Source organism: Pseudorca crassidens, chromosome 8 (genome assembly GCF_039906515.1).
Source record: "Pseudorca crassidens isolate mPseCra1 chromosome 8, mPseCra1.hap1, whole genome shotgun sequence".
Taxonomy (NCBI): Eukaryota; Metazoa; Chordata; class Mammalia; order Artiodactyla; family Delphinidae; genus Pseudorca; species Pseudorca crassidens.
The window spans coordinates 74,495,206-74,509,367 of record NC_090303.1 but is presented as its reverse complement, the minus strand read 5'-3'; the positions used below and the strand labels follow the sequence as shown (position 1 = coordinate 74,509,367).

The window sequence follows — 14,162 nt, the reverse complement described above, 5'->3', positions numbered from 1 at the left end:
AAACTCAGACCTTTTTTTTAAAAAAAATTTCAGACTGCCCCAAAGCTTAGATGACTGAAATTTCACCTTTGAATCCCTTTACCATTACAAGAATATTCATGGATATAACCTGAAGGTAGTTGCTCTAGTCCTTGGGGGCACCTGAAGAGTGGGAACCTGTGTAGATGAAAAGAGTAGTTTTAAGGGGGTAAGAAGGTCTCTCTCCTCCAACACCCAACTAGCTATCTCTGTGCCAACTGTGGGGTTGCAGCTCCATTGTCATGTCTTCTGGTCCAAGGATGCATCTTGCTGGAGAAGAGGATCAAGCTGAAGTAGGGGCCAGGTGCTCCAGCAGTTGAAAGGCTGTCAGGGAAATGTTAGGTAATTCAGCAGCGCAGGGGAAACCACCCTTAGAGAGACAGACTTCCTGAGAATCAAGGATGCAAATTCTTTTAGATGTCTATGCATTAACTTGACTAACACTCTCATAAATGGATGAGTTGGTATAGTCAGGTGAAATCAATCTTAGGCTTCCTCTGTCATTATGTAAATGGAGTAGGCAATCAGGCATGACTAGCAAAAACCAACTCAGTATACAAGATGATACATCACTTTAATTGTACGATTTATCAGAACAACAACTATTAACATACAAAGTACCATTCAGCTCAACTGCAGGTATAGGCAGTGACAAGTATCTAATTCTTCGAAGAATCACTTAACTCCCACAATCTGTCCAGACACATTAACCTAAGGACACGTTTATAAATAGCAAACATGATTTTCACATTGTAGCTTTCTCAAGCATATATACAGGTGTGCAGTCTTGTTGATGGGTTGATTACATAAGCGCTATTCTCGATGTATTCATTCTCTTGACATCGGTGGAGACAGTTATTTCTTTCTGCAGAGTGGATTTTTTCTTCCTCACCATCATTTACAATATTCTGTGAATCAGTATTACTCTTTACACTTCTGAAATAGTAATATTTGAATTGAAGTATCACTGCAGTACAATTCCTTGTGTCTTCTGATAAGTTCCACCACTGTCAAAGAGCTTTTGGTTGTAATCACTCTCTCTCGCAACAAGAGCTCAACTCTACTATTGGGTTTTAGCATAACACACCCTCTTTATAGCTTGCTGTGTTAACCCTTGGCTTCAAGTCCTGATGATGTAATGAGGGTGGGGTGTACTGGCAGTCAGTACATTTCCTTATCACTATTTACAGCCATTTAAAACCATGCTGTTATTAATCCAAGTCCGACATACCTTTTCTGAAATGTTCACAGTGCAGTATTTTTGTGGCCTAACAAAAGTTTTTTTACATCATTAAAAATAAACCTTTTTATAAAAATATAATACTTTAAATGTTTACATCGACAAAACCAGTTAGAGTATACTGTGCCACATGCATTATACAGTAGTAAGCACAAAATCTCACAGAACAAAACATCACAAAAGTCCTGACCAGAGTAACTGTTCATCCAGGTGAAACGGCCAGAACTTTCAATTGCCTTTTTTTTTTTCCCCTAAAATATGTTTTGCTTAACACAAAACATGTCCTTATGCAAAACTGGACTCCTCCTGATTTTATTGTCTCCAATTGTTTGTGGGGTGGAAGGAAGGCTGCCACCTGAGAAAGAGGCTAATATTCCCAGTCCATCGATTCTTTCTCGGCTCTACTTATGAGCCATGATTGGAACCAATAAAGTTTTAGTCAGACGTATTTTGCTTTAAAAACATGCTGAGTTACCTTTAAAAACATTTATCATCACAAATTACTTGTTTCATTTTCAGAGTCATCATTTAAAAAAAAAAAAAAACAGACAAAACTTCTAAATGTCCACATCCAGATCAGAAAGGCATCATTCTCAAACAGTTGATTTTTAAATGACAAATATTTCACTGTGACTAAGCTATTTTATGAAAGCCTTAACGTTGTCTATGTACATATGTAAATATTCCTACTAATTTATAAACACATTTCATGTCCTGCTGTTTTGAAATGTTGACCGTGTTGTCTATGGATAGTTCTCCAATAAAAGGAATGTGTAGACAAAAATTTAAAAGGGAATGTTTACCTAATGGGCAAATGACAACACCAGTAATAAAAAAATGTGTTGTTCATACAACACATAAAAGTTATTTGAAACGCTTTAAGTCTAAATGAGTGGCCTGGTCCCAGGGCTGCCATGTCTTTCCTGGACATGACCACTTCTTTTGAATTTTCTGTGATCAAGAAGCCCTCAAAATGCATTGCTTCAGTTCCCCATATGAAATCAGGTGGGATCCCGATTCTTAAAAATTTCAACCCAGCATTCAGGTTTTGGCCTGAATGTGACAGGAGCGTCATCACAGTTGCAGGATTGCTGTTGGTCACTGGCCTGTGGGACCAAGCTTCTGGCTCCGATGCTTTGTCAGATGAGAAATTCCGTAGAATCCAGTCATTTTAAATAACAATATAAGGTCCTATAATAGTGCAATTTTGGCAAAAGCAAATAATACCTGGTGGCCTTTCAGTGGCCAGGCAGTGAAAAAAATATTGGACAAACTGTGGACTGTTGTTTGGACAGTTCAGTAATGCTTCTCAGAAGGGGGCTGGTGGTACAGGTGCCTCCATCCATCATGTATCCCCCTCGCCATCAACATTATCTTGTGATGACAACAGAGAAGGATATGGAGCGACACATTTGACATTCACGTATGTAGCGTTCACATGGACATAGTGTTCCCCAATGAAAGTAGAGAATATCGCTGATATCCTGGAGACCAGTTCAGAAAAGGATGGGCGCAGTTCAGCTTTAGGGTGCCAGCATTTCAGCATCACTTCATACCTGTTTCAGAAAGGAAACAATGCTGTAAGGACTCTGAAGGCAAGCATTTCTGTAAAAGAAAAGAACGTAAGAGCTACAGAAGATCCTGTTGGAATTCTTACTTACAAGGGATCTGGGCAGTATTCAGGTTGTAGGAGCCTTCTGCCTTGCAACAAATATACTGTTATATCAAAGGTGTTGACATCAGGATAAGGTGGTGCTCCTCTTGTCATCAGTTCCCAGAGGAGCACGCCAAAGGACCACTGGTCAAACAAGGGAAGGGAGAATCCAGGTGAGGGAAGGGTGACCACACAAATATGAAAGGTGATCAGCAGGTCTTCATAACTAAACTTGGTTTAGTGTATTTAATACTATTGCTGTTTTGGGCAAAATCTTCCTTAAAGGCAATCAGTAAGCTACATAATTATGACTCGTTTAAACCAGAATTGGATAAAGTTTAGATTACAAGTAAATGTAAAGTTTTCAAAGTCCACATGATGATTAACATTTCATCAGTAGTTTGTAGCGTGCATTTTCCAAGCTCTCTCTTACAGGGTCAAAGCATTAAAACGTTTCTACCCTTCTTTTTTATAATAGCTTCACTACAATTTTAGATTATTAGTAAAAAAGAAAAGACAAGGCTTCCAAAATTTAAATGCGTGGGATTTCCAAATGAATGTAAGTACTCCTTAAGAAATGTAACCATATCTAAAAGTTAATGCTAAAAGAGAAGGTCTAAGTCAGTAAAAGTAAAAATCCATATTAAAAATCAGAAGTAATAAAACTGTTAGGCATCAAGGCTCTCAACTGAAAATGAATTTCAATAAAATATATTTTGAAAATGTTAAAGGAGGAAATTAATATAAAACAGCTGTAACAGTACTTTACAGGATGATCACAAGGCCACAGAGAGGTTGACTGATTTGCTAAAAATTCCCCAATAAATCTGAATTCACACAGGGATGAACATTTAAGAGTTCTTGACTCTTGGGTCTTGCTTGGTCTACTAAACTTCACTAAGTATGCAATTTCTTGATTTAGAGCACTCTCCTTGGAATAGATCAGGTCATACATATTATCTCGCCCTGGACGTGTGCCAAGGTGAGAATGACACAATGAGAGTAAGTCAGCACGTGTGGGTCACCGAGGACCAAGGAAATCAGTTCTCCCCTAGCAACACTTCCAGGACACTCACAGACCAAGAAGCACATGGCGGCAGGAATGAGGCACTGAGAAAAAAGAAGCTAGGAGGGCAAAGAGAATACAGATCAGACATGCAGGGCAGGAAAACATAACACTGAGAAGCAAGTGTAGCTTGTAACACTCAGCAAGAAGGAGAATAAAGCTTGTGTTTCTGAAAGAAAGAAACCAGGTAGACACTGTGGTTGCCGATACAAATCTCCATTAATGACTTTTTCCCTTTGCCCGGGTGTAAGAACCCTTTAAGGTCACTGACTTCCTTGATCCAAATAGAGAAAACAAACTCCTTCCCAGGTGGGCACTAGATAACTTTGCCCTTCAAAGTCAAAGTTTTCAATGCCTAAAAATCTTATGAGTCACTTCTGACAACTTCATTGTGTTAACCTTCAAGTTCCAGAATTTGCATTAGAATTTAAATCAATTTAACAAGTATCTACTGATCCTTGATGATGCACAAGTAGGTCACTGTTCAAGTTACTGGATAGGCCCCAAGGCTGATTTAACAGGGTTAAGAGTATTATGCAATTAACTGTCACATAGAACAATAAGATCTAATAACTGTGATACAGAGCAATTATAGAAAAGAGGTACAAATGTTGTGAAAAGACAAAGGGATAATAGTGGGGTACTGAGAAAGGCTTTAGGAAGAAAGTGACAGTATAGCGGGTCTTGAGGAACAGGGAGAATATGTTAAATAGATACGTGTATTGTAAGGGCAGAAAGAGTGTTCTGGATGGAGGGAGTGGGCCCAGGGGTAAGACTACTTGTGTGTTTTTTTGAACCATAAGGACAACAGGTCACTCTTGATGTGTGGAGTAGATGAAGGGACGACGGATATATAAGGTTGAAAGGGGACCATGTTTTTGAATGTTGAACGTGGGTTAAACTGAAATAGATGGGATGTGACTGGGGTCGAGCTCCAGGAGATTGCATCTGTAAACACTCTGCTTTAGACAAATAGGGGAAGCCGATCCACAACATGGAGACCAGTTAGGAGCTTTCTGAACAGGAGTAGGTGAGGGCTGCTACTGTTTACTGGCAACACAGAACCTTATGAGACTGAACTCCTGAATTAGAGTGGTGGGAAAGAGTACGTGTCATCGAATGAGCCTGGCATGGGTGGGTGTCATGCCCTTTAAAAAAAAGATTGTCTTATTTAATCTTTATCAACAACCCTGTAATGTAATCAGTTTTGTAGATGTTTTAAGGATGAAGAAACCAAAGTTCTGAGAGGCTGATGACTGGTGTGTGATCAGGTTTCCCTAACCAACAGCCTAAGCTATAGGACGCCTGGAGGCAAATTTGCAAAAAAGGGGAAAGAGTTGGATAAGTTTATAAGGAATGATAGGGCTTGGACAATAACTGGGTATCAGAGGAGTGTTGGAGGAATCATGGGACAGAAGAGGTGAGAGGGAGGCAGTTTCCATGAACAGTCTGCATTCCAAACTCCCCATAACGGCTTGGACCGCCAGGCTCGTAGCGGGGAGGGGCAGTGAAGGAGGAGAATGATGCTGACCAAGAAGAGAGAAGGCTGATGGGGGCCAGGAGAGGGAAGGGGAGAGAGAGACAAAGGGAGGGGGTGGTGTACAATACCTGTGCGTTGAGAAAGATGGATACAACATTGTAAAGCAACTATACGCCAATAAAAATTAATCGAAAAAGAGGAAAAAAAAAGAATGATGGAAACAAGTCAGTTTAAGCTTCAAGACAGGAGAGCGCTGCCATTCTTGCTTATTGTGCGAATGGTCAAGTCTTTCTGAATATCTGAGCACCAGCAGTGAGCTCACCTGAAGAATCTCTGCCTCACTTTATCAAAGGTGATGCTCAAAGCAGTTATTAGAGGTGAGAGATTGTTATAAGCTATAAAAAGTGATAGAAAGGCACACTGCCGAGGCAATCAAGGAATAGACACAGCCAAATTTGAGCATTTGAGAATAGGTAAATTGAGATACAACACAATTTATAAAAAAGCACAACTGATTAAAAAAATGGATAAATTGATAATATTTAACAACTGGTAAATTGATAACATTTTCAATAAAATTTAAAACTTCTACTCTTTGAAAGATACCATTAAAAAAATGAAAAGGCAAGCCAAAGACTAGAAAAATATATTGGTAAAAACACATATCTGATAACATGTACCTGTATCCAGAATATATAAAGAACTCTCAACTCAACAGTAAAATAACAAACAACCCAATTTAAAAAACACCAGAAAATAAATTCTGAAACTTAAAAAATGGGGAAAAGACTTGAGTAGACGTTTCACAAAAGGTGGAATAAGGATGGCAAATAAGCACATGAAGAGACGTTTAACATCATTAGTTATTTGGGAAATACAGATTAAAAAGAAAATTAGACGCCACTACAATCTATTAGAATGGCTAAAATCCCACATACTGAAAATGGTAAATGCTGGTGAGGATGCTGAACAACTAGAACTCTTATATATTATTGTTAGGGATATAAAATGATACTGGCACTGTGGAACAGTTGGCAGCTTCTCATAAAGTTAAACATACACTTAACTTACAACCCAGTAATCTTACTTCTAGATATCTACTCAAAAGAAGTAAAAATTATGTTCACACGAAAACCTTTAAGCAAATGTTACAGCAGTTATACTTATGTATAAGCAATTGCCTAAAACAGGAAAGAACGCAAATGTCCTTCAAGCAGTGAATGGATAAACACAATGTGGGACATCTGCACAATGGAATACTACTTAGGAATAAAAAGGAGTGAATTATTCTGCTATGGAAAAGAGTATTCAAAAAATTAAAAATAAAATTACCATATGATCCAGCAAGCCTACTTCTGGGTATATATATTCAGAGGAAATTAAATCAGTATCTAGAAAAGATATTTGCACACCCATGTTCACAGCAACATTATTCATAGTAGCCAAGAGACAGAAGCAATCTAAATGTCCATTGACAGATAAACGGATGAAGAAAATGTGGTATATACACACAATGGAGTATTATTTAGCCTTAAAAAAGGAAATCCTGTCATATGCTACAACATGGATGAAACTTGAGGACATTATACTAAGTGAAATAAACCAGTTACAAAAATACAAATACTGTATGATTTCACTTATAATGAGGTATCTAAAGTAGTCAAACTGTTAGAAACAGAAAGTAGAATGGTGGTTGCCAGAGAGGCTTGGGGGAGGGGGAAATATGGAGTTGTTCAGTGGATACAGCGTTTCAGTTTTGCAAGATGAAGTTCTAGAGATCAGTTGCACAGCAATATGCATATGGTTAACACTACTGTACTGTACCTTAAAAATGGTTAAGATGGTCAATTTTATGTTTTTGCCACAATGAAAAAAGGAATAACTACTGATACATTGATACTACTGATACCTCTCAAACACATTATGCTACGTGAAGGAGACAGACTCATATTTACTGTATGATTCCATTTATATGACATTCTAGAAAAGTTAAAACTATAGAGACAGAAAACAGACCAGTGGTTTCCAGGTCTTAGCATTAGGGCAGGGGTTGAATACAAAGAGGCACAGGAAATTTTCCGGGATGATGAAACTGTTTCATATCCTGGTTGTTGTGGTGGTGAATATAAAACTGTATGCAATCTTTAAAACTTAAAGAACTGCACAATAAAAAGGGTGAAGAATTGGTATGTTGCACAATGGTGATACCATTAATAGAAATAAAGAAGTGAGGCACTGACAGTTGGCAGGAAAGAATTTGACTTTGAACATGGTAAATTTGTGTTGCTAATGAAAATATCTAGGAAGAGAGATTCAAAGGGGACCCTTGATGGGAATGGTTGAAATCGTTGAGAGAGGCTGACACCTGGGGACCAAAATCCTGGGGGAGAGTTGTGTGTAAGGCTGTGAGAGAAGAAAGAGAAGCTGTCAAGGTAAAGAAAACACAGCCTAAAAGCAGGAGGAAAACAAGATGGTACAGTGTCCCCCGAAACCAAAGAAGGAGGAAATTTCAAGAAGGGAGGAGTAGTTGACGATATTAAACACTGCAGAATGGTGAAGCAGGATGAAAAAGCCAGTTGGTTGAAAAACTGAGAAGTCAGTATTGACTTTAATGGAAGCATTTGTACTAAGTGTGAGACACTGTGTAATACTGGGTATGAATAACTGCACATATAGAGACATTCCAATTTTGTCGGAAAGGGCTTCAAGAGTATTCAGACTTTAGCTGAACTCCATCTGGCATTTGCAAGACAGTACACCTTTCTACAAACAGGCAAGTTTTTGCTTGTAGGTCTCAACATACATAAGGTTTATTACATGCTTTTGGAAATGTTCCATGTCAACATTCAAAAGATTGTGCTGTCCTGGAAATGAAACTTTATGCAAATTTATCCATGCAATCAATAACCATTTTCCAAAGCAGCACTGTATGGATTACTCAGGTTCACCCTTTATGTAGTACAGTATAGTGGCTTTGAATAAGAGGGAGAAAGACATAGCACTTCGTATCTATAGAAGCCTGTGTAAATTTCTAGTCAAGTACCTGAGTGACAGCTGTTTTATAAGAAGTGCTAAACCTCCCTGCAGTGTGCGTGTATTTTTGTGGAGATAGTAGTGTGTGTACAGGGTTGTCAAAAAGCTCAGAATCCCAACTCTTGCCTTGAGCATCCAAAATTTCATCAGGCTTCTTTTGTTTTAATAACTTTGCTGAGGTATAATTTATATATCATAAAATTTGCCAATTGTAAGTGTACAGTCGAGGATGTTTAGCAAATTATATATAGTTGTGCAGCTATCATCACAATTCAGTTTTAGATCAATTACAACACCCCAGAAACTTCCCTCATGCCTGCTGGTAGTCAATCTTCGCTCCCACCTTCAGCCCCAGGCAACCGCTGATCTGTTTTCTGTCTCAATCTTTTGCCTCTTTCTAGAAAGTTCACATAAATGGAATCATTCAACGTGTAATATTTTGGGTCTGCCTTCTTTAACTTGATACAATGTTTCTGAGGTTTATCCATGATGTAGCATGCATCAGTGGTTCCTCTATGTTACTGAATAGTATTATTCTGTTGTATAGATATACCATGTTTTATATACCCATTCGCCAGTTGATGGACATTAAAATCGCTCCTGGTTTTTGGACATTATGAATAACACTACTGTGAGCATTCATGTGCAAGTCTTTGTGTGGGCATATTTTTTCAAGTGCTTATTAGCTAGCTCTTCATACATCTCCGTGGTAAATATCTATGTAATCTTTTGCCTATTTTTAAAAAATGGGTTATTTTGTCTTCTTATTGAGTTGTAAGAGCTGGTTCTGGCTCTTACCAGTAGTCAAGTCTGGATGAAATGTATGTTCTTTGAGGATGAGTTAATTCTCCCTACCTTATGCCTTCACTTGCCACCATCATTAATGTGTCCTCAAGCCTACCTCTCTAGCACCTGCTTTTTTCATCTTTTTCAGAGTCTTTTAGGATCAGAATCCCAGGCATTAAGCTCTAGCATGGGCTATCACATCCTCTTACCAATCTTATCCACCCTGAAGTCCCATTCCTCCACCTTGTCCTGTGATACACCTGCTCATTGAAAAGACTCCCAGTCACCCTCAACTTATTCTCTAATGACTCCCCCACTTCCTCAGGAACTGAAACTCTGCTTTCACTTAAAGACCACAACATCTTTGAAACTCTTACCAATAGAGGCCACACCTCTCTTTCTTGCTGATTCACAGGGAGGAGGCAGATGACTTCCCGCCTCCTAACACTGCACTCAGATCCCGGTCCCCTATTATACCTTAAGAGCTGCCAACCCTTTCTCTTTTGCAATCTATGTCCTCCATTAACGTTATTTTCTCCCAATCTTGTTTGCTGATGTCACCAGTTAACACTTTTCCTGTTTTCAGTTGTTATCCTCAAGGACTGAGACATTAACATTTTTCTAACTCCACATATCATAGTCCTCTTGACTTATTAAAGGCAAATAGAATATTCCATCCACCACCCAGGTTCCTCAGCACACTCTGGACCAAATCACTTAGGTCACTCAGCTTCCAAGACCTTTCTTGTGCACTGAGTAGCAGTGGACTCTGCTGACCATATCCCATTACTTCTTGAAACTTTCTCTTCCTCTGAGTCTCCCACCTCTCTCCTTTTCTCCCTTACTTCATGTATGTAGGTTCCTCTGAATAATTGTATTTGGACTTTCAAAAGCCTATTTCCAGCCTTGTCCTCTGCTATGGATTGAACTGTGTCCCCCCTTTCCAAATTCATATGTTAAAACTCCAACTCCCATTGTGATGGTATTTGGAGGTGGAGCCTTTGGGAGATAATTAGGTTTAGATGAGGTCATGAGGATGGGGTTAGTGCCCTTACAAGAACAGACACCAGAGAGCTTACTCTTGCTCTCTCCGTAGCATGAGGCACAGTGAAAAGGTGGCCATGTGTTTTCCTCACCGGAAGCTGACCACACTGGCACCCTGATTTCCCACTTTTACCCTCTAGAACTGCGAAAAATAAATGTCCATTGTTTAAGCCACCCAGTCTGTAATACTTTGTTATGGCAGCCCTAGTTGACTAAGACAACTAAAGAGTTTGTACAAGCTGCAGATCCACATTTCCAACTGCCTGACAGACACTTCGCCTGTTTGTCCTACTCCCAAGTCAAACTCAATATGTTCAAGGTTCAATTGGTATTTTTCCTCCTAAACCGGCTTTTGCTCCTCTGTTTCACATACTTGTAATTGCACCCGTATATAACTTTGCTCAGCTTTGACTTTCATCAATTTCTTGCTAAATATTGTTGATTCTACCTCTGAGATGCCTTTCCTTCCAACTCTTTTCTGTTCTTACAATTTCTATATTATTTCAAATTCTACCTCTCACTTTGTCTTCCTGCATCTACTCCTCTCAAAACATCTTACAGAATGAAGAAAGGCTGTAGTGTAATCTGATTCACTTTAATGTTTCCACATGGCCAGAGAATAAATTCCAGACTCCCTAGTTTGCTTTCCAAGGATCTCTATGACCTACTATGAAAATATTTTTCTCAATTTAGTCTCACAAGTTCCCTTTGCGCCTTCTATTTTTGCTGAATCACTGCTGCTTACTGTTTCCTTAGAACTTTACAGATCTGTATACTTTCCTGCCCCTTTGCCTCACCTGGATTGGCATTTTTTCATTGTCCATCATTTCCATCCTCCTTTAAGGCCCATTTCAAGCACCACCTCCTCCACCAGGTGAAAGGGCAGTGTGGTAGATTTGGCTGCCCAGGTGAGTCTGCCCATGGTCTTGCCTACCCTCATAGCTCAGGTGCACGCCTTTAGAAGCTTGTTCTGTGACAGGAGGATGACCATTGCAGATAAAGGAGGGCACTTTTCTAGCTAGGCCCACACTGCTAGACGTGCCTCAGTTACAGCTTCTTCTGCCCTTGAGCTATGAGTGGCTGGACTAATCCCAGTCTACTTTGTGTGAGTTAGTGACGGACATGCCTTCCCATTCCTGCTGAGCAAAAGCTCCTGGAGGACAGGGTTCATATCTGGTTCAGCTCTGGGCTTCCCAAGGACTTAACATGCTATTCTTCTGGACAAATGTTTCCGAATAAATGAATGAATTTATGGAAACATACTATGGGTACCTGTTAGACAGTCAAGCCCGTTTTTACTTCTGAAGAAAACTGAAATTAGTGGTGCTGAAGGTATCTTTTTTTATTTTTAATTAACTTCCTGGGACTTCCCTGGTGGTGCGGTGGTTAAGAATCCCACTGCCAATGCAGGGGACACATGTTCGAGCCCTGGCCCGGGAAGATCCCACATGCCGCGGAGCAACTAAGCCTGTGCGCCACAACTACTGAGCCCACATGCCACAACTACTGAAGTCCGTGTGCCTAGAGCCCATGCTCCACAACAAGAGAAGCCACCGCAATGAGAGGCCCATGCACCACACCGAAGAGAGGCCCCTGCTCACAGCAACTAGAGAAAGCCTGCGTGCAACAACGAAGACCCAACGCAGCCAAAAATAGAAATAAATAAATTAATTAATAAAAAATTAAGTTCCCATAAAACTACTAAAAAAGTTAGGTATGAAAGTAAAAGAGGAGGTTGGGGTGATCAATACATTACCACATCTGACTTGGTGGTAAATTTCTGAGTTTGCAGGCTCTCTAAAGCCATCCACTTCACCGGCAGTTTTGCACCTGTTTTGTTGTGTACGCTATAGTATTCCTTATCATACACGTCTCTGGCAAGGCCAAAATCAGCAACTTTGACAGTGAATTTTTCATCCAGCCTACAGAAAGAACAAAAATTATTACTGGTGGCTGAAATAGAATAATTTACAGTGATGCTGAACCTCTAAAGATTAGAATAAGGGACTTCAGTATTTGAAATCCATAACTTCTGAAGGGAGGGCTTCATCTGGCCTGTTTTGACTAACACTAAATTACAATGGAATTCTTGACATTTCCATTTTAAATTCAACAGACCAAGGAAAGAGATTATAAATGATGCGGCATAAGAAAATCTTTTTTGCTTTCATGTAGATCTGGAGAAGTAGTAAAATTGGCCACCCTCCCAGCTTTCCTTGGTTGCTAAATCGAGTATGCCAACTGACTACCCAAAGCAATCACTAATTTTCACTTGCCAGCTTATTAGCAATACTTAGTTTTATGGGGGAGATATGAGAGGGGACTGTTATTTTCCTTTTTCATTCTCAGTGGGCTAGGCTAGTACGTACAACTCTTATGTTCCGCCAGTGAGGTAACAGAGAAAAACGATACACAGTAAAGCATCTAGGAAAACAGCAAGGTTCAACAAAAATCAATTTCTTCTATCTGAGGCTATGTACCTTTTGTTTAAGCTGGCTTTTATGTTGTTACATTGACCAAAACCAAGGTAGGAAATTAATAGCACAGTTCTTTCATTCACACGTACCATGAGCCATGAATCAGTGCCATGTAAGGGAAAGCACAAATCAACTACAAACTGTTGACTGTTGTATTATACAGCCCAGGCAGACAGACACAAATAAAGTTCTTTGTATATTCATTCCCAAATACCATTTTTGGTAGGGTTTCTGCAGGCTGACTTCAAATCCACTCTTGGGAAGTTACAATATGTTGGTATTTGTGTTACCAGCCCTCTCCTTTTCACTGCAAAATGCTGAAGATCAAATTCTCCCTCCCAAAAACTAATGCAGTGTGAAACCACAACACTGGGGGCTATGGGTGGGAAGGAAAAAGAAAAGCAAGAGCACACAACAGCTGTTTAAGACCCCTCTGGAGAATTCCTTTTAAATTCTGTTTGATAAAGCCTGAAAGTCCCACCTACATCCCCAGTGCTTACGTATCGATTTAAAACTGTAACGGAACTAACGGACTTCTGCATGAGAAGAGAAAACATCCTCTCTAGCCTTGAACAGTGGAAAACAGATTCCTCCTTGTCACTTAATTTGGACTGCAGGCACAGAGATTCTTCTACTTACATACAGTTTCTTGCAGCCAAGTCTCTGTGGACAAACTTTTTGCTTGCAAGGTATTTCATGCCTTTGGCTACTTGAAGACCAAAGCCAATAAGATCTTTCACAGTGGGGTTCTGTAATCAAAGAGAATTGGAAACGCATAAACTAAGCATTTACTGTTCTAGCTATGAGCTCAGAATTATGAAATGTTTATAAGAATGACCTTGTTTCAAATAATAACTTGTGCCCTGTTGATAACAGCAATAATTTATTAAGTATCTGTTATTTGCAAAGTACCAGGCTAGATGTCTTTATAAACTCTGGCTAATCCTTATATACTCACGTCTGTGATATGGGCTCCATTTTCCAGATGGGGAACTGGAGGTGTTTTAAAATGTAGGTTTTATTATTATTTAGGTGTGGTAAGGCCAGCAGATGGGAACAACTGCCATCGAAAAGGCTGTTACTCACAACTCCCAAGAGAAGGAGGCATGCCATGTCATACAAGGCCACTCAGGGAAGCACCAGGGTTGGTTAATAAGGAGGCAGAGGGAGCAAGGGGAAAACACAAGCAAGAGTCTGTATTGTGGTTTCTGTGGGAAGGAATGGGTGAAGCAGGCTTAGAATTGGCTGGTTTGAATAATTTCAGTGGGCTCTGGGGTACAGGGACTGTCCCTAGTAGTCTGGTACCTGGTCTTGAAGTGATCAGGGCAGGTGGATAATGTCCCAGAGTGTGAGAGCACTTTAAA

At 39.7% G+C, this 14,162-nt stretch overlaps 1 protein-coding gene across 1 annotated transcript in view; it reads right to left on the bottom strand.

Moving 5' to 3' along the window:
- Nucleotides 1–573: 573 nt before the first annotated feature.
- The window catches only part of MET (MET proto-oncogene, receptor tyrosine kinase), a 128,025-nt gene continuing 114,436 nt past the window's right edge, over nt 574–14,162 (bottom strand). The window contains exons 18-21 of the mRNA XM_067746801.1: nt 13,438–13,547; nt 12,078–12,243; nt 2,920–3,056; nt 574–2,814 (exon numbers count right to left, since the gene is read on the bottom strand). Of these exons, the coding sequence (XP_067602902.1) occupies nt 2,604–2,814; nt 2,920–3,056; nt 12,078–12,243; nt 13,438–13,547 (624 nt within the window). The 3' untranslated portion in view covers nt 574–2,603. The remainder of the gene's footprint in view (nt 2,815–2,919; nt 3,057–12,077; nt 12,244–13,437; nt 13,548–14,162) is intronic.